The sequence below is a fragment of the Gekko japonicus genome, unplaced genomic scaffold (genome assembly GCF_001447785.1).
Source record: "Gekko japonicus isolate JY-2015 unplaced genomic scaffold, Gekko_japonicus_V1.1 scaffold1077, whole genome shotgun sequence".
Lineage (NCBI taxonomy): Eukaryota > Metazoa > Chordata > Lepidosauria > Squamata > Gekkonidae > Gekko > Gekko japonicus.
The window spans coordinates 282,708-302,502 of NW_015176482.1; the positions used below are offsets into that span (position 1 = coordinate 282,708).

General features: G+C 44.6%; 1 protein-coding gene across 1 annotated transcript in view; it reads left to right on the forward strand.

Annotated features, from left to right (window-relative positions):
- The first annotated feature begins 3,832 nt into the window (after positions 1-3,832).
- IVD (isovaleryl-CoA dehydrogenase) overlaps positions 3,833-19,795 on the forward strand; it is a 24,012-nt gene continuing 8,049 nt past the window's right edge. Inside the window, exons 1-7 of the mRNA XM_015427213.1 lie at positions 3,833-4,003; positions 5,534-5,623; positions 8,781-8,832; positions 10,233-10,402; positions 17,339-17,432; positions 17,659-17,795; positions 19,140-19,236. Coding sequence (XP_015282699.1) covers positions 3,860-4,003; positions 5,534-5,623; positions 8,781-8,832; positions 10,233-10,402; positions 17,339-17,432; positions 17,659-17,795; positions 19,140-19,236 — 784 coding nt within the window. The 5' untranslated portion in view covers positions 3,833-3,859. The remainder of the gene's footprint in view (positions 4,004-5,533; positions 5,624-8,780; positions 8,833-10,232; positions 10,403-17,338; positions 17,433-17,658; positions 17,796-19,139; positions 19,237-19,795) is intronic.

Genomic DNA, 19,795 nt, shown 5'->3' on the forward strand with positions numbered 1-19,795 from the left:
GGGAGGAACCGACCATTCATAGGGGGGGAGGTGGGGGGGAAGATCCAGCGGGGTGGTGGTGGTGGAGGACAGGGAGGAACCGGCAGGATGGGGGGGGGAAGCTTACCTGCTCGTTCCTCCTCCAGCAGCTAAGTTTGGAGCTCCCCCCCGCGTGAGTTTCGCGGGTCTTCTTTCTCGTGATCTACTGACTCACCGCCTCGCTGACGTTGGAGTTCATGGGTAGCCTTGCAGTGGTTCACCTCATTCCTCCATGGTCGGGGACAGAGTGGCGCTGGGTGGGGAAGTGTTCCTGAGGCATCTGCTGGTATGCAGGGTTCCTCAGGGGGCACTCCTCTCCCCAATGTTGTTCAACATCTATAAGCACCCCCTTGCCCAGCTGGTGCAGAGTTTCAGGCTGGGGTGCCATCAGTACGCTGATGACACTCAGCTATTTCTGTTGATGGGTGACCAGCCGGATGCCATTTCGGTGAATTTAGCCGAGGACTTGGAGGCTTTGGTGAGATAGTTAACGCAGAGTTGGCTGAAGCTGAATCCAGGTGGTTGGGTTGGTGGGCTACATTTGGGTTGCCAACTCCCAGCTCTTGATGGAGTGCCCCTTTTACCAGCACCAACTGTCAGGAGCCTGGGCATGACCCGAGACGCTACCTTGTCAATGGAGACTCAGGTTACGAAGGTTGCCAGGCTAGTGTTTTTTTCCAATTGTGCCAGATTTGGCAACTGGCTCCCTACCTGTCCCGCTCTGACCTAGCCATGGTAATCCATGCAATAGTCACCTCCAGGATAGACTATAGTAACTCGCTCTGTGTGGGCCTTCCTTTGAGGCTGACCTGGAAGCTCCAAATGGTCCAGAATTTTGCTGCTCAAGTCCTTACAGGGACCTCCTTGGACGGCACATATCCAACCTGTGCTGTGCGAGCTGCACTGGCTTCCAGTGAAGCACCAGATGAAGTTCAAGGTGCTGGTTCTGACCTTTAAGGCCCTTAGAGGCAGGTACCCACATACCGTCAGGAGGACCGCCTCATTATGCCCCCAAGAGAACATTATGCTCAGGTAGCAAAAATCTCCTGGTGGTCCCCGGCCCAAGAGAGATCTGGCTGTCCTCAACCAGGGCCAGGGCTTTTTCAGCCCTTGCCCCCACCTGGTGGAACTCTCTGCTGGAGAACATCCAAGCCCCGTGGGACCTTTCTGCAGGGCTTGTAAGGCAGATGTTCCACCAAGCATTTGGTTGAGGACAGCGATGGGACAGCGAGTAGTCTGCTGCTCTCAGGTCTCCCCCTCACCTGCCTCCCCCCTTAGGCGGCTATGGGAAGTTGCAAGTTTTCTGTTGTAATTCCTTGCCACCTTGGAATAGCTTGTTTTATTTATTGACTCTGTATTATGTTTTATTATCAGTTTTAGCTTAATACAGATTGCTTATTGTCCCATAATGTTGTAAACTGCCCTGAGCCCTGCTCACAGGGAAGAGAAGCCTAAAAGTCCAAATAATAAATAAATATAAATAATTTAAAAAATGGGATCCAAGTGGACTCTGCTAGAAGGATAGTGAAATGGCCAAGCTTAGTTTATGCTGGAAACATTATCAGCTATAATCAACTGAAGTGTTTAATGAATAGGGGCAATGCTAGAAATTTAACAGGGTTGGTGTGTGTGTAAAAGTTCCGATGATGACTAGCAGAATGGCCACACAAAACTTGTTGTACAGAGCTTGGTTAAGCCCTGGCTTGCTTTGTAGTGACTTTGGCTTGTGCTTTAGTGCCAGTGTTTTAATGGTATAGGGTTACTTGTAAGCCATCTTCTTCTGCTGATCCCTGTAGCCCTGGTCTTCCATCCCTCATCATACAGGCAGCTAGATTATAAAATAGTGCCAGTGATCAGGGGCCATTGTGCAGCCTGAAGACTGTGCCTTTACCTCTTGCTAAAGCAACCGTGCAGACAGTAGAAGATTCTTTCAGCCCGCTCTCAGTGTGAATTCAGTCCTGACTGCTGAGGCCAATAGCAGCAGGGAGTGGGAACAGATCTATCAAATCTCAATTAAAGCAGTACACACCCCTGAAACAATAGGCATTTATTGAACAGTATCTGGATAGAGTTCTGAAAGCCAAGCAGATTAATGGAGTTGCCAGGTCTTCTTCCAGCAAGGCTTCTTTGCCACAAAGTACAGAATCCCAGGCAGAGCTGCTGGGACAACTTGTCTCTCAGGTAGCTTGCAATGGTGCAGAAGCCAAGCAAGAAGATGAGTTGGCTATCCTATAATATAGTGGCTAGATGCACACTGGTCCCTGCAGGTGTTGGTCATGTTGTAAGTCAAGCAGGTATATGACATTGCATGCTTGGGTGGGGGCATTACCAAAGGTTCCCACTATTAAAGCGTGTCCAGCATGAAGCCAGAGAAGTGTAGTCCTGTGCATGTGCTCTTTCACTTGAGATGCAAGGCTTAAAGGAGCTGTGATTGGCTGTAGGCTTAGCTGGTATCTTAACCTGAATTGTGGTTTTCAGGCATGGGAGGCAGTTTTTTACTCTTCATGAATTCTATGGGAGTGTTTAGACTAGTGTAATATGGGATTGTGGAGCAGCCTGAAGGATATTTAAATACCAGGTAAGCTCTGCACTTTTCACCTTCCCCCTCCCAGCCTAGTTCTTCTACACCAGTCTGAAGCCAGTGTGCATTGGTGGTACTGACATATTTCAGAACTCAGCACACGCCTTATACTGAATCAAACCCTTGGCCCATCAAAGTCAGACTGGCAGCAGCTCTCCAGAGTCTCAGGTGGAGATCTTCCATATCACCTACTACCTGATCTTTAACTGAAGATGCTGGGGGGGGGGGTTGAACCTGGTGCCTGTATGCCCAGCAGATGCTGTAGCACTGAGCCACAGCCGCTCCTCAATTACAGTGTTGTTGTTCAGTCGCACAGTCGAGTCCGACTCTTTGCGACCCCATGGACCAGATCACACCAGGCCTTCCGGTCTTCCGCCGTCCTCTGAAGTTTGCTCAATTTCATGTTCCTTGCATCAGTGACATTGTCTAACCATCTCATCCTTTGCCGTGCCCATCTTCTTTGACCTTCAATCTTTCCCAGCATCAGGGTCTTCTCCAGTGAGTGCTCCCTTCTCATTTGGTGCCCAAAGTATTTGAGCTTCAGTTTCATTATCTGGCCTTCCAGGGAACAGTCAAGGTTGATTTCTTTTAGGATTGACTGATTCGATTTTCTTGCAGTCCAAGGGACTCTCAAGAGTCTTCTCCAGCACCATAGTTCAAAAGAATCTATTCTTCGGCGCTTGGCCTTCCTTATAGTCCAACTCTCACAGCCATACATGACTACTGGGAATACCATTGCTTTGACCATGCGGACTTTTGTTGGCAGGGTGAGGTCTCTACTTTTTATCATGCTGTTTAGGTTCGCCATCGCTTTCCTCCCAAGGAGCAGGCATCTTTTAATTTCATGGTTGCTGTCACAGTCTGCTGTGATTTGGGAAGGGTAATTTCGTATTCTCAGCACTGCAAAACAAGGGCTTTGGGATCGTTCCCATGGAACCCGTGCCTAAGTAGGTCCCACTGAGTCCAATGGGATTTACTCCCAGAGACAGAAAGAACATATAAAATCCAAAATTGTATACAGGGAAACGGACAATACAGGACGGGAACAGGCGAAGGGAAAAAAAAACCTCAGGAATGTGTTGCACCAAAAACAAGCTGTAAACCTCCCACAGCCCGTTTCTGGCAAGGATGTAGCAGGCTCCTATTGGCCAGTCACCCACTCCACCCCTGCGTGTTGATTGGCGAAAAAAGCTGGCGGGGGCGCGGCTCGGCTCGGCTCGGATCCCAGGCCTATCGACCTGAGCAGTCGGGGCTGTCGAGATGGCGGCTGCGGCTCTGATAGGAAAGCGGGTGTCCGGCTGGGCCCGGCACCGCGCCTGTCGGGGGCTTTCACTGGTGCGGCGAGGCTGCGCCGGAGACTCTTTGGACGACGCGGTGAATGGGCTGAGCACGGAACAGCAGCAGGTACTGCGGAGGGAGCAGGCTGGGGGGGAAGGTTGGCTGGGCTTCGTCCGGCCCCAGGTGTTTTCCCCCAAGTTCTCTATAGTTCCCTTCACTTTCTCAGCTGTTGCCCTAGATGGAGTCCGTTCCCTTTAGATGCTGGTGTCGGCGTTGAGGCGAGATCTGGACCTGGGTCCAGTGTTTAAATTCTAGCACGTATGAAATAATCATAAAGAGGCGAGTGTCTCTGAGCATGTGCAGAGCGCCTCCTCTTTTGGGGCCGTCCTCGTTTCCGCATTTTTGATGCGGATTTTCAAGGTGGAGAATGTAGGCTGCAGGCAAACTTGAGCCCGCTGGCAACTCACGCCTTCAGAATCCATCCGCTTTAAAACAACAAAAAGGAACTTGACTGATCGTCTCTTCTTTAAGAACAAGTAGGGAGCTGTCTGGAGCCAATCCCCACACGATTTGTTTATTCTTCTTACTTCAAAGAAATTACCCTTTTTTAGTACTTTATTTGCTATCATTTAACATAGATTGCAATTTGAACCATGGATAAGTGCATTGAATGTGGAGTGAAATACCAGCCCCTTAACTCTCTTCCTAACTACTCAGGGTCATGCTCTTCTTACGTGGGGTGCTAAAATGCATGTACCTTGCACTTGTGTGTGTCACAGTGAGGGTTGTTACTAATGTATCTCATATTATAGTAATTATGAATTATGTATTTAACCCTCAAAATGAACTAGGCATTGGCAATAGACAAAAATCATCTTACAATTAGTGTCTCCTTTAAAAATTAGTATAATGCTTTAGGGATTTATAATTAGAATACATTTTTTAAAAAGTGTGTTCAAATCCTGTAGAGGAGTCGAACGATCAGAAGTCTGCTTCTGTTTTTGGATTCTTGTGTTAAATTGGAAACTTGATTTGTAAATCTGAAGCAAATGTGTTTCTGTCATGCTCGTTTGGAGGTGACTTCTCCAGAGTGCTCCTTATTTGATTTCCAGACCAGATGGGCATGGCCTCACTAGCTGTCTTGAGCCATGTGTCATGTGTGCCTGTCTCTGGACTGGGCCATAATTTCTAGCTAGCTTGGAATATCTCAGCAATGCTTAATTAAAAAAAAAATGAAATACCCCTTTGACAATCATATTACCTTGTTGTTTTCCACCTTGTTCATCATGTAGCACTAATGAGTGGTTGGAGAGGATTCCCCTTAAGTATTTGCTGTGCTCAAGCAGAAAATAAGAATGTGCTGCTAAAGTAATCTATAACTTTAGTGGCAAAATATTAAAAGCATTTCCTGCTACAGTTGACTAACGTACGTGTTCAAAAGCAATATAAAGAATCTTAAAGCTCAGTAGATACACACTTGGGAAGGGACACAGTAGCCCACTAAGGCGTTCCACCTAAGTACTTACCAAACAACGGTATGGACCGTAGAGGTACCAGAGAAAGCTCCATTCTGAATTTCAGTAGATTTAAAGTTAACTCTTCAAGTTATTCTTGGGATTTATAATATGTATTTTATTATGTTGCATCTTTTAACAGCTTAGACAAACCATGATCAAATTCTGTCAGGAGCACTTGGCTCCAAAGGCCCAAGAAATTGACCAGCAGAATGAATTTAAAGGCATGAGGGTAAGTGCTTTCGCTAGCTTGCTTCTTGGTATGGCAACATAGTAGATTGTTTCATAGTAGATTGTTTACCTGACATAGGGAGAAGAGTTTAAGAATGCAACTACAGAGGATTTTGGAAAGGGATGAAATACCTGCCTTATTAGAAGATTTTAATGCATTTTTTAAAAGATATGTCCTCTTTCTCATCAAGTTCTACCTGGACACAGAATATCTGTTAATAACTACTTAGAGAGCTTGTCACCAAAGTGGTATATACATATTTTAAATACTTAAATTAAAAATTCTGTATAGTTTCTTACTGAGATATATGGAGTGTTTCCCTTTCTGACAGCTGTAAAGGGCACTGACTTTCTCTCTGGCACATAAATTTTTCCTGGCTCTTTCTATAGGTTGTAAAGAGTTCACTATTGCTGTTGGGCTTCTAAATGTGGGATTTAATAGGTTCTCTTTAAGAGTGCTCCATAAATTTGAAGAGCTAGAGGTGTTTTTATGGGATTATCTGTTATTTGCTGTTGCCTTTTAGAAGCCTACCTGTACTTGGGAAGTTCATATCTACTAGGTCATAGTATACTGGCCATATTTCTCTGAAATTTGCAATAGCTTTTTATGAAACCAATCTCAGTTTTGTAGGAATATGCAGGTTTCCAAATTATATGGTATTCCTAGTTAAGGAAGTTTGGAATGTTAGCTACTTTTCATCTGTATAGGAACAAAATACTGAACAAAAGAGCAATTATTTGGCAGCCCATGCACAAACAATAAGGTATAGATCCAAGATCCTTTGCATTTTGGCAGCCTTCCTGTTCCCATTGCTCATGCATTATGTGACCAAAAAAATTATCTTTCAATTCTGAGAGAGTAATACAGAATTATTTGTCTATAAAGGACCTGAACCTGAACACCTCAATGCTATTTCCAACTAGTAGGAACTATTACAATGGCAAGGTTTGTCCTTGGAATCTGCTGTTAATCAAAGCAGGAAAGTAACAGTGTATTTCTGGTGGCATTTGACTTTGCCATTTATTGAGGGGGAAATATACATTTCAGTTTCCCAAAGTCCTGTGTCTGAAAGTTGCCTTGTTTATGTAAAGAGAATCTTTTCACTAAAACCTTTGAGAGTATGGAAGAGTTTCCAGCAAAAATCATTGTCTTTTCTAGCTATTCTTTTTTTAAAAAAAATTCTAGTTGTGCTTTCTTCTTCTGAAGATGTGAAATTGAGTTCAAGCTATTGTGCCCCCCATATAGTTCAGCCTTGAAGTAGTGCAGAGCATTAACATGTGTAAGTACAGCAGTACGGGAGATCAGGCCCAGAAGTCCAATTTTAGTATATGTGCTCAGAAGTCTAAAGTGCGTACGAATAAGTTGCTGTCAGGACTGAGAATGAACAAGCCTTACTGGCTGTTTAGCTCTTAGCTCTCTGAGAGTCTCATATACAGATGGAGAAAAACTTGATGAGGAGAGGGCTGGAATGTGGGCCATTTTGCTTCAACTCCCCACCCCCGCTCAGTCTGGAGCATCCATTATATTTAGTTATTATGCTTCTGTATCATTTTTCCTCATTGTTCAAACTGGTTTACAATAAAACAAGCAAACTATGCCCCTGTTCTAATTATTAATCCTTTTTGCTGAGTGAATATTTTAGCCCCTTGTCAATGTTCTGAGGGCGACGCAGGAGAAGCCATGGGCTGCCTTGGGCCAATAGGTGTGTGTTGTGAGTTCTTTGCCTGGAACTCAGTTCTCAAATACGCAGTCACAAGATCCAGATTAGGACATAATACTTGGAGGGAAGGTGTTGAAGCCTTCCCCCACATGCCATTTTCCTGACCTGAAATAAGCCTGGGAAGGTTCTGGGCATACCAGGGCATACCTATTGGGCATTGGGCATACCTGACATAGGACATACCTATATTTCATTTAATTGCTTCATTTATAGCCTTTCTCACTGAGACTCAAGGTGGATTACAAAATCAATCAGATAGCAGTTAACAATGCAATAGGACTAGGAGTGCAGTTAGAAAATGATGTAAGCCAAAAACCTTTCTAAGGTATGGCACAGTGTAGAAGAAGAGAAGAGATTGGATTTATACCCTGTCCTTCACTTGGCGTCTCAGAGCGGCTTACAAACTCCTTTCCCTTCCCCTCTCCACAACAGACACCCTGTGAGGTGGGTGGGGCTGAGAGAACTCTTTTTCAAGGACAGCTGTGCCAGAGCTTGTGACTGACCCAAGGTCACATCAGCAGGTGCAAGTGGAGGAGTGGCGAATCAAATGCAGTTCTCCCAGATTAGAGTTTGCGCACTTAACCACTACACCAAACTGGCTCTCACACCAAACTGGCCACTAATGCAGAAAGTGGACTACAAAGGCAGAGGGACTGTAAAGTGATCTATATTGGGGCAAACAAGCCCAGTTTCTCATATGCACTGGTGGGATCTGAGCTGGCAGCAACAGATTGAGAAAGGGATCTTGGGATGGTAGTGGATAGCTTGATGTCAACCCAGTGTGCAGCATGCTAGTCATACTAGTGACAGGCCTGTAGCTAATGCGGGGCCCGGCCTCCTCCCATTTCTTCTGGGCCCCCTCCCTCCCGGGCTGTCCCCAAAGTGCCTCACCTCACCACCTGCGCGCCACTTTGCACCCTGACTGAAAAACACCTCCACTTAAATCTTCTTCGGACTGCAAAGACCTGGGGTGGAAGACAGCCACACCTTTTTTTAACTGGGGGGGGGGGTAATTTATGCAAGATGTCAAAAGCGGGAGGGAGGAGAAAAGTGGCCTTCTGCCAAGCCGGGGAACCCTATCCTGAAGGCTCTAGCTGAGTAACAGAAGGGGGGAAAGTATAAAACATTTTTTTAAGTAGCACAGCATTTATATATATGAACTGTTGTTTGAGGCCTTCTGGTCCACAGTATTATTCCAAGGTAATGGATTCCCCCCCTCCCCCGCTTCTCTTTTGTGTGAGGAAATTAAGATGATATGAGGGAGAGATTTGGGGTTCATTATTTTAGTTTTAATTTGAAATGTTTTAAAACTATTATTGTAAGCGCCCCTGAAGCACAAGGAAAGGTGGGGTAAAAATGTTTTCATAAATAAAATATGCTCCAGGAAATTGTATCAACTGTTTACCTCGTTAACAGCTTTTGTCCTGCTCTTTGTAGGATTTTTGGAAGAAGCTGGGGGAACTGGGAGTTCTGGGAATAACTGCTCCTGGTGAGTGTCTCTCTGACCTGTTCTAAACAGCTTGTTTCCCAGTCTTGAGAACACATCTGTGGTGTAAAGAGGGGTTGCCATCTATAACAAAACAGCAAGAATAAAGTGGGATTATTTCAAAATGCCACTTGTGCAGCGTGGTTCCTTACAGTTGCTTCTCTGTGTCCATGTATATTGCTGTCTTGCTGTAAAAACCAGGTTTGATTCCCCACTCCTCCACATGCAGCTGCGGGTGTGACCTTGAGTCAGTTACAAGTTCTCTCAGAGCTGTTCTCTCAAGAGCAATTCTTGAAGAGCTCTCTCAGCCCCACCTACCTCACAGGGTGTCTGTTGTGGGGAGGGGAAGGGAAAGGAAAGGAGTTTGTAAGCCTTTCGGAGATTCCGAGTGAAGGGCAGGGTATAAATCCAATCTCTTCTTCAATCTCTTCTACTCTTGATTGTCCCTCTTAGGGGTTCATGAGTGATCTTCCTTCATGCTGAGTTACTCCATTATTCTCTCAGGGTACATGACATCCCATTGTTCAGCAGATAGGCATGGACTGTCTTTTCTACAGCTTTACATGGAGATAAGTTAGTGAATTTGCATTTCCTTGACCCCTTGATACAGGAGAGGCAAGGGGCTGTGGCTCAGTCCTTGCTCTTTTTCTTACTGTCATGCAGAAGGTCCCAGGTTCAATTCCCACCATCTCCATTTAAAAGGACCAGCCAATAGGTGATGTGAAAGACCTCAGCCTGAGACCCTGGAGAGCCGCTACCAGTCTGAGTAGACAATACTGACTTTGGTGGACCAAGGGTCTGATTCAGTAGAAGGCAGCTTCATGTGTGTTCATGAGATTCTTCATTCAGAGTTTGTCTTTTTGATTAGCTTTCATTGGATTGATTGGTTATGTATGCCTGTGCAGTCCCAGAGTATGGCAGGGTACAGCAGCCTGAATGTATCTGGTCAGTGCTTGAATAGGAAGAACCATATGTTGACTGTTTTGATTTCCATGATGGGTTGGGGGAGGCAAGATAAAAATGTAATGAATAAAAAGAGAAGATGGGTGTGTGGCAGCATTACTGGTTTTTCTGGACAACTAATTCTCTTAGTTGCTGTAGATTTTCTGGGCTGTATGGCCGTGGTCTTGGCCATACAGCCTGGAATATCTACAACAACTAATGAACTCTGGCAGTGAAAGCCTTTGACAACATAACTAATTCTCTGTTTTTAAGATGTAGGAGATGAGACTCAAAGGGAGAACAGATGTGACCAGCTCATTGCTAGCTGGTCAAAAGCCAAAGCTATGCAAGTAGAAAGCCTGTTTCATGATGACAGATTTTCTGTATAGATATTGTGTCTGATCTGTCTCCTGTGACAAATGTGTTTAAATGTATATTAATCTTCCCCCTCCTCTCACCAGCTGAATACGGTGGATCTGGGATGGGCTACCTTGACCATGTGTTGGTGATGGAAGAAATTTCTCGGGTTTCCGCAGCGGTTGGGCTGAGCTACGGTGCCCATTCTAACCTTTGTATTAATCAGTTAGTGAGGAATGGTAATGAAGCACAGAAAGAAAAATACCTGCCCAAGGTATGTAGAACTTTGGAAACTGCCTCATAAAGGGAATACAAAAGTGTGATGGGTCCAGTGGCACCTTTAAGACCAAAAAAGTTTCATTAGAAGGAGGAGGAGATTGGATTTATACCCTGTCCTTCACTTCCCGAAGTAGTCTCAGAGCAGCTTAGGGTCTCCTTTCCCTTCCCCTTTCCACAACAGACACCCTGTGAGGTAGGTGGGGCTGGTGAGAGAATAGGTCTGAAAGAACTTGTTACTGACCCAAGGTCACACCAGCAGCTGCATGTGGAAGAGTGGGGAATCAAACCTGGTTCTCCCAAATTAGAGTCCGCACTCCTAACCACTACACCAAACTGGCTTTCATGTGCATGCCAGAATTAAACATACCCAGAATTAATTTTTTTGGTCTGAAGGGTGCCACTGGACTCAAACTTTGTAATTATTATTTTTAAGTTTCTATTACTGTATCATCTGGCTGTTACTGCATTATCTTATACTTTGTAGTCCCCCATTCTGCATTGCTCATACAATAATTTTGTTTTAGGCGGTTTTCTGTTCTCATTGTTGCTTGCACTGCCTTTGCATTTTGTATTCCTAGTCCTACTGCATTGTTTTTTGGATGTCAATGAAGGGGGCCTGGTGGTTCCACTGGTCATGGGTGGGGGGCAATTTGGAATCTGTTGCTTTTTGCCTGCTTGTTGATCACTGGACACTGTGGTGCTTTCCCCCCTTGCTGGGTTTGATGATTTGATGTGATTGGTGGTCGTTTCAGTGGGGTTAATCAATGTTTCTTTCAGTTTAAAGCATCTTGGTTTGAATTGTTTTTATTGGCTGCCGTGGGGGCCTTCTCAGATGTGGGGGGCCATGGGAATGCAGTTGCCACCTGGGCTAGTGTATGGAGATGCGCTGGGCATGTGCTTTCCGTAGCCCTTCATGGAACAACAGCACAGAGCTGGTTGGAGGGTGGGGTGGGGGGAACCATCCAAGCTGGAACTGGGCTGCTCAGAGCGCTCTTGGACCTGTACTCCCTGGAGCCCATGTCTTCTTGGGGGGGGGGGGGGGGGGGGGGGTTGTGGAGGGCTCTGTAGAAAAGAGGTTGGCTGGAGAGCAGCACTGCCTGCCTCAGGAAATAATGCGAAAAGCTGCTCTGCCTTGCATGTTAGAATCTTCCCAAACAATTTCATCTCTGCGTCCCAGACCCTCAGTTCTCGGGTGCATTCACCCCAAAGATAGTCCCACTGCTTTACGTAAGATTTTCTTCTGAGGGGGCACACTTGGGGGTGCCACAATCGGAGGTGGAATAGGATATTGTCCCAAGAGGAGCCTTGACTTGTGCAGAATGACCAGGTCCCTATGCCACTGACTGAAGTGTCCAACAGCAGGGCACTCTTTTTAGACAGGGCAGGAGACTGGACATAGGAGCTGCAGCATCAGCAAAGCTTTCTAAAGCAAACAAACTGTAGTCCATCTACTCCAGCATCCTGTCTCACATAGTGGCCACCAGTACCTCTGGAGGGCCAACAACAGGGCAGAGAGGCCGAGGCCTTCCTCTGATAAGAACATCAGAAGAGCCCTGATGGATCAAACCAGTCGTCCACCCAGTTCATCATCCTGTCTCACACAGTGGCCAGCCAGTTCCTTCAGAGGTCCAACATCTGGGTACAGAGGCCGAGGCCTTCCCCTGAGGTTGTCTCCGGGCACTGGCATTCAGAGGTTGATTGCCTCTGAGTGTGGAGGTTCCCCTCAGTCACCATAGCTAGTAGATTCAGGTGTGTGTTGGTCTGGTCTGAAGCAACAGAACAAAATTCAAGTCCAGTGGCACCTTTAAGACCAACAAAGTTTAACCAAAAGCTTATACCTTGAAAAAAACTTTTCTGGTCTTAAAGGTGCTATTGGACTTGAATGGCTAGTAGCCACTGATAGACTTATCCTTCATGAATTTATCTGATCCCCCTTTAAAGCAGTTTATTCCTGTGGCGATCACTACATCCTCTGGCAGCTAATTCCACATTTTAATCACTCTCTGTGTAAAGCAGCATTTCCTTTTGTCCATCCTGAACCTACTGCCCATCAGCTTCTTTGGATGCCCTTGAGGTCTAGTCTCTGTCTGTCTGTCTGTCTCTTTCTTTCCCAAAGTTAGAACAAAACACAAAGGAGGGTAGGCTCTCCAGCTCTGAGTTGGGAAATACCTGGAGATTTTTGAACTGGAGCCTGAGCAGTGGGTGTTGCCTTCTGACATACCTCTGGTGATGTCAGGAGGTGTGGCATATGCAAATAAGTTATGCTAATGAGTTATGCTAATGAGCTCCTGCACCTCTTTTTCTACAAAATGACCCCTGAGCATATTATTTCCATCTTGCACCTAAAAGGATCCTCCTTTTTCTCCTTCTTGAAGATGGGGACATTTGCCCGCCTCCAATCTTCTGGCACCTCACCCATTCTCCAAGAATTCTCAAAAAGAATGGACAGAGGCTCAGAAATTACATCCGCGAGATCTTGGATGCAGTTCATTTGGCCATGTGGATTTCGTTTCATTTAAAGACACTAGGTGTTTATGTACGACCCCTATGTCGATCCTAGGCTGCAACTCTCTTCCCTCATCATGTGTTCTGTTTTTTGCCATATTGAGCACCGTTTCCCTTGCAAGAGAAGACCAAGGAAAAGTAGGAATTGAGCAATTTTTGCCCTCTCTTCATCACCTGTTACAATTTCACTTTCTTGTCCCCGCAATGGGCCTACCATGTCCTTGCTCTTTTTCTTACTTTGAACATTTATTTATTTATTTATTAAGAAAAGAACCCTTTTTTGTTTTTAGCATCTCTCGCTAGCCTAAGCTCATAGTGAGCGTTAGCTTTTTAAATTCTCTCTCTCTACGAGCACTTGTTATTTCTTTATATTCATCCTCGGTTATAAGGCCCTCCTTCCACTTTCTGAATGAGTCTTTTTTATTTCTCAAGTCTTTAGAAAGCTGTTTATGGAGCCACCTTGGCTTCTTTAGGCTCCTCCCATTTTTCCTTCTCATAGGAATGGTTTGTGATAGTGCCTTCAGTATTTCACTTTTAAGAAACTTCCATCCCTCTTGAACTCCCTTATCCTTAAGTATTTCTGACCATGGGATTCTACCCAGCATAACTTTAAGTTTGTCAAAATTTGCTTTCCTGAAGTCCAACCTATATGTCTTACTATGTACAGCTGTTACCTTCCCCAAGTCTGTAAATTCCGAAATTACATGGCAGATGCAAGTGTGGAAGTCCTTGCAACTTCATGTCCTACTGGCGAGTATGGCAAGGAATGGCATTTGGATTCATGCCTCTCTTAGGGTATCTTCATACTAGCATCTTCATCAAAATGAATAAGCCATCACAGTTCAGGCAGAATTTCCATGCTGCCTAGTGTTCTCTGGGACAGTACTTTTCACGTGTTCAGCTGCTGCTCAGGAGTTCGATAGAAGTATGCATGTGTGAAACTCCTCTTTAACTCCCCCCCACCTCGTTGTAAGAGTCCTGCTGGAGAAATTGCACTGTAGCAATGATGAAGAAAATGGTTACTGAGCTATCTGAACATTCTTTCTTATAGGGGGGGGGGCTTTCTCCTACCTTTTTTACAATGAAAGAATGAGTAGTTGACATGACTGGCTGCACCATGCCTGATTGTGCTGTAAATTAGAATGGGCATCCTTGAGCTGTATTTAAACTTCAGCTTCAGCTCCATCTCTGTATACCGTGGCTGTGACCAGCTCCTTAATGTTCCCATTAATTGCTCTGAAATTTAGGAGTATAATATTAAGCAGAGTTATGCCCTTCTAATAATAAAGTGCCATCAAATCGCAACCAACATGGCCACCCCTCATGGAGTTTTCAGTGCAACAGATGAGATAGATGGTTTACCATTGCCTTCCTCTGCATAGCAACCCTGATCTTCCTTGGTGGTCTCCTATCCATATCTGACCCTGCTTGGCTTCCAAGCTCTAACAAGCTGCTTGTACCTTTCTATGCCCATTAATTTCAATGAATTTAGGGTACAATTGTGTTTCTGTTTGTTTCTACCAGAGTTTTTTTTTAAAAGTCTGTAAAAAATGCCATGTTGAGTAATTACACACTACAGACAACTATTCATTTCTCAACAAAAATAATACCACATCTGGTTGTCTTTGTGTCTGGCTGTAGCTGTATGATAGCAGTATTTCCCAGTTCTTTTGTGTGTATGGCAGGTCCTAGTTGCTGCCTTTGGTTTTGTGAAGCCTTGTTGTACTCTGTTGCCATCACTCAAGTGAACTGAGCCATGGCTCAGTGGTTGAGCACAAAATGATTCCATTCCTGATGCCATTGAACGTTTTCCCCACCCAAACATGAGCTAAAACGTGTGTGTAGCTGGAATTACAATTATCTGAAGTAGTTTTCCTTAGGCACCTGTTTAACAGCTCACAAAGCAGTCCACAATTGAAACCATCAAGAAATATTAATAGATAGGAGTCTGGTTGGTGGCCATTATCTCACAAGAGAATTGCTTATGAAACCTGTCTTTTTTATGTGCGCTGAATGAGTTTGAAAGGAAAAAAGAGATTCGATAGGGGAAAAAGTATAGAAAGAGAAAATGACAGGAAGAAACTGACAAGGGGGGAAAGGCAAGGTTTCTGTGCCAGAGAATAGCATAAGGGGGCACAGGAGGAGGGTGACCATCTGCTCTTCCATTACAGGTTTAATTTATTGCCTAACGACCTGGCATCTCATTCTGTCCCCCTGATTCGTTCCATACTCCTCGGATTCACATGGTTTCAATGATCTGGCCCTTTCCCAAGAGTGCCTGAACTGGCTACCCCTTTTGGCTCATCTGTTTTCAAAGGACAGTAGAGGGCAAGACTTGGGAGAGGGAGTATACATGGTTGCCAGACATGGTTCTCTCAGCACCATTCCCTGGTTGAAGAATTAAAATCTAATGTCACTCCCATCTTTAAAAAGGGTTCCAGAGGAGATCCAGGAAATTACAGGCCAGTCTGACATCAATACCGGGTAAGTTGGTGGAAACAGTTATTAAGGAAAGAATTAGTAGGCACATTGATGAACAAAAGCTATTGAGGCAGACTCAGCATGGGTTCTGTAAGGGAAGATCTTGTCTCACTAACCTGCTAGTGTTTTTTGAGAGAGTGAATAAACATATGGACAAGGGGGACCCAATAGGTGTTGTTTACCTTGACTTCTAGGAAGCTTTTGATAAAATTCCTTAACAAAGGCTCCTGAGTAAGCTCAATAGTCACGGGATAAAAGGACAAATCCTCTTGTGGATCAAAAACTTGCTAATTAATAGGAAACAGAGAGTGAGTATAAATGGGAAATTTTCCCAGTGGAGGGTGATAAGCAGTGGGGTACCACAGGGAGCAGTACTGGGTCCGATGCTTTTTAACTTGTTTATTAATGATTTGGAGTTGGGAGTAAGCAGTGAAGTGGCTAAATTTGCAGATGACACAAAGTTGTTCAGGATGGTGAGAACCAGGGAGGATTGTGAGGCACTCCAAAGGAATCTGTCGAGGATGGGCGAGTGTGCGTCAACGTGGCAAATGCACATTGGAGCCAAAAATTCTATCAATACACATTGATGGGGTCCAACCTGGCAGAGACTGACCAAGAGAGAGATCTTGGAGTCATAGTAGATAACTCACTGAAAATGTCTAGACAGTGTGCGACTGCAATAAAAAAAGGCCAATGCTATGCTGGGGATTATTAGGAAGGGTATTGAAAACAAATCAGTCAGTATCATAATGCCCCTGTATAAATCAATGGTACGACCTCATTTGGAGTACTGTGTACAGTTCTGGTCACCACACCTCAAAAAGGATATTATAGCATTGGGGAAAGTGCCAAAAAGGGCAACTAGAATGATAAAAGGGTTGGAACACTTTCCCTATGAATTAAAGTTAAAGCGCTTGGGGCTCTTTAGCTTGGAGAAATGACAGCTGAGGGGTAACATGATCGAGGTTTATAAGATTATGCATGGGATAGAGCAGGTCGAGAAATAAGTACTTTTCTCCCTTTCTCAAAATACAAGGACTCATGGGCGCTCAATGAAATTGCTGAGCAGTTGGGTTAGAACAGATAAAAGGAAGTACTTCTTCACCCAAAGAGTTAACACATGGAATTCACTGCCACAGGAGGTGGCGGCGGCTACAAGCATGGACAGCTTTAAGAGAGAATTAGATAAGCATTTGGAGCAGAAGTCCATCGGTGGCTATTAGCCACAAGGTATAGACAGGAACTCTCGGTCTGGGGCAAGTGATACTCTGTATTCTTGGTGCTTGGGGGGGGGGCAAAAGTGGGAGGGCTTCTAGTGTCCTGGCCCCACTGCTGGACCTCCTGATGGCACGTGGTGTTTTTGGCCACTGTGAGACAGAGTAGTGGACTAGACGGGCCATTGACCTGATCCAACATTGGCTTTTCTTATGTTCTTATGTTAATAGCAGTTGGTGTTCTCAAGCCTTAGCTGCAGTGCTTATTTGCCACAGCTTGACAGGACTGTTACAATTTGCCTTTTTCAGGAATGGCATAGGACAGGCTGTTTGGATGGTTGTACCAAAGGTGATGTGCCTCTTTGGCAGTTTCTCTGTAGTGTGAAAGGGCTTTCAGAGTTAAATGTGAAGTTTAAAAGGGGTGAGAGAGGGAGTAACTGCAGCAAAATATTTATTTGTCTTTTGCACCTTTCTTGTCATTTTGTGGTTCGATTCAGTGATCAGATTGGTGAACGAGCATCTGGGGGATCCAAGTTCGAATTCCCACTCTGCCGTGGAAGCTCGCTGGATGACTTTGGGCCAGTCACCTATACTCAGCCTAATCTACCTCACAGGGCTGTTGTGAGGATAAAATGGAGGAGAGGAGAATGATATAAGCCACTTTCAGTCCCCATTGGGAAGAAAGGTGTGGTATGAATGGAATAAATAAGTTTAAAAAAATTCTTTTCCAGCTTATCAGTGGAGAGCATGTTGGAGCTCTTGCCATGAGTGAAGCCAACGCTGGTTCTGATGTGGTCTCCATGAAGTTGAAGGCAGATAAACAAGGTAAAAAGGTGCATGGGCATTAGAGGGTGTTGCTTGTGGAGAACTGCAGCAAGTCTTTCAGCTTCTCTCTGCATTGTGTTTTGTTCAAAGAGCTGATGAGGTTGAGCTAGCCTGGGCTATCCAGATGAAGGGCTGTTAGTGGTTTGCCAGAGTCTTAATGGGATATTCTGGGGATGGGTGGTTCATGTCTCTGTGAGAATTAACTGATTTCTTCCTTTCTTTCTAGGGGACTATTATGTTTTGAATGGGAACAAGTTCTGGATTACCAATGGGCCAGATGCTGATGTTCTGATAGTGTATGCCAAAACAAATCCCAGTTCTGTTCCAGCTTCTCAGGGTATAACTGCATTCATTGTAGAGAAGGTAAGTTTGGCAAGGCACCCTACTTCCTCTTCATTCCTCTTTGAGTGATTCCAAACTGAGAGTATCTTTAGATGGCATCTTGTCACTTGGCTGTGAGAAGGCCAGTTCTGACGAACACAGGACATGTCATGCTTTTGCTCCTGTCCTTTTGCTTTGTCCCTGAAGGAAGCATGAACTCGAGCATCTGCCTACTTTAATGTAGCAGAAACTGATGCCTAAATCAGTGGGTAAGCTCAGAGGACCATGCTGCTTGTCATAGATTTGCAGTGCTGGGCTGTTGTCCATTGGGAAATTAAAAGCTGGGCAGTTCTGAACTTGGATAGTTTAGGGCAAGGGACCTCAAAAAGTGTTGACAGACGAGGACAAATTTTGGTCCTTTCTTTTTGTGCTTCTTAGAGTGCATTTTTAGTATGGGGTTTTGTTACCGTGACAAAATTTTGTAAGATTGTATGGTGGCTATCAGTTTTAAGATAGAATAAGGTTGTATTAGACCTGTTTTCTGTACATTAAAGGTAAAGGTTTCCCTTGCTCGAAAGCTAGTCGAATCCGATTCTAGGGGGTGGTGCTCATCTCCGTTTCCAAGCTGAAGAGCCTACGTTTTCTGAAGATTTCTCCATGGCCATGTGGCCGGTATGACTAAACGGCGAGGCACATGGAACGCTGTTACCGTCCCACCAAAGCGGTACCTATTTATCTACTTGCATTTTCTTGATTTTGAACTGCTCGGCTGGCAGGAGCTGGGGCCAGAGACAGGAGCTCACTCCATCACACGGCACTAGGGTCTCGAGCTACCAAGCTACAGAACTTCTGGTCTGCAGCTCAGCATCTTAATCTCTGAGCCACCGCGGCCCCTTTTCTGTACATAAGGAATCCTCAAATTGTAAAAGCATAAAACTTTGTGAAAGCATCAAATCTTAGGAAAATGCAGAAGTTTGATTCTGTTGCAGTTTTATAGCACAATTAATGTTTTCATGAATTAAATTTTATACTTGTGTTCATGCTTGCATTATGCTATATTTTTATACAAGGTGCAGTAGATTGTGCTGTATAAATGATAAGTGGGTTCATTTTTGTGGGAAATTTTTCAAGGCTATTTAACTTCTGTCTACTATATAAATTCAAGCATTATGCACATTAGAAGATGAATTCCACTACCCCAGGTTATTTGCTGGCTCCACATCATTGTATGTGTTCACTTCCTTCAAACAGACACACCTGTTCACTCCCACCCAGATCCTTTCTGTGAGATTTAGCTTCCAGTCCCTGCTCATTATAAAACTGACCACGTGGTGAATGTAACTTTTGCAGTTGCTCTGCCTTCTAATGAAAAGGCTTCTTCTTCAGGGAATGCCTGGTTTCAGCACTGCCCAAAAGCTTGATAAGCTGGGGATGAGAGGGTCAAATACCTGTGAACTGATCTTTGAGGACTGCAAGATTCCTGGTGAGTGATGTCTAAACTGTGCCATGTTGCCTCACTCTGTACATGGAAACTATTTGTATTTATCTCTGCTCATCAAATCATTGGGCAAACAAAATTAAACAATAAAACCAACATTAAAACCCCTATAATAACATGTTATAAAACTATTAAAGCAAGTAACAAATAAAAGGCAGCTGATTTGAGTGGTTTGTCATGAATGTAAATTAGTCTAGGGCTTTCTGCTTATATGACTTTTCAGTCATGATCACAAGAAATAAATTCAAATATGGCTGCTGTTCCAGAGCCATCAATTAAGAGTTTTGGGGCATTAGCTAGGATGTAGTAAATGCCATCCTAAGCGGGTCTTTTTAGAATCCTATTCTAGTCAGTTCAATAGGGCTTCTTCCCAGGAAAGTGTTCTTGGGATTGCACTGAGTATCACATTTTCAGTCTCTGTGCAAACAAATTTAGGAGATTTGTTACCTGAGTTTTTGCTATAGAATGGATGTTGCACTATAGATGGATGTTCCATTGCCATTCCTGCAGAGCTGCAGGGTTGCCAGCTTGCAGGTTCTTTCCC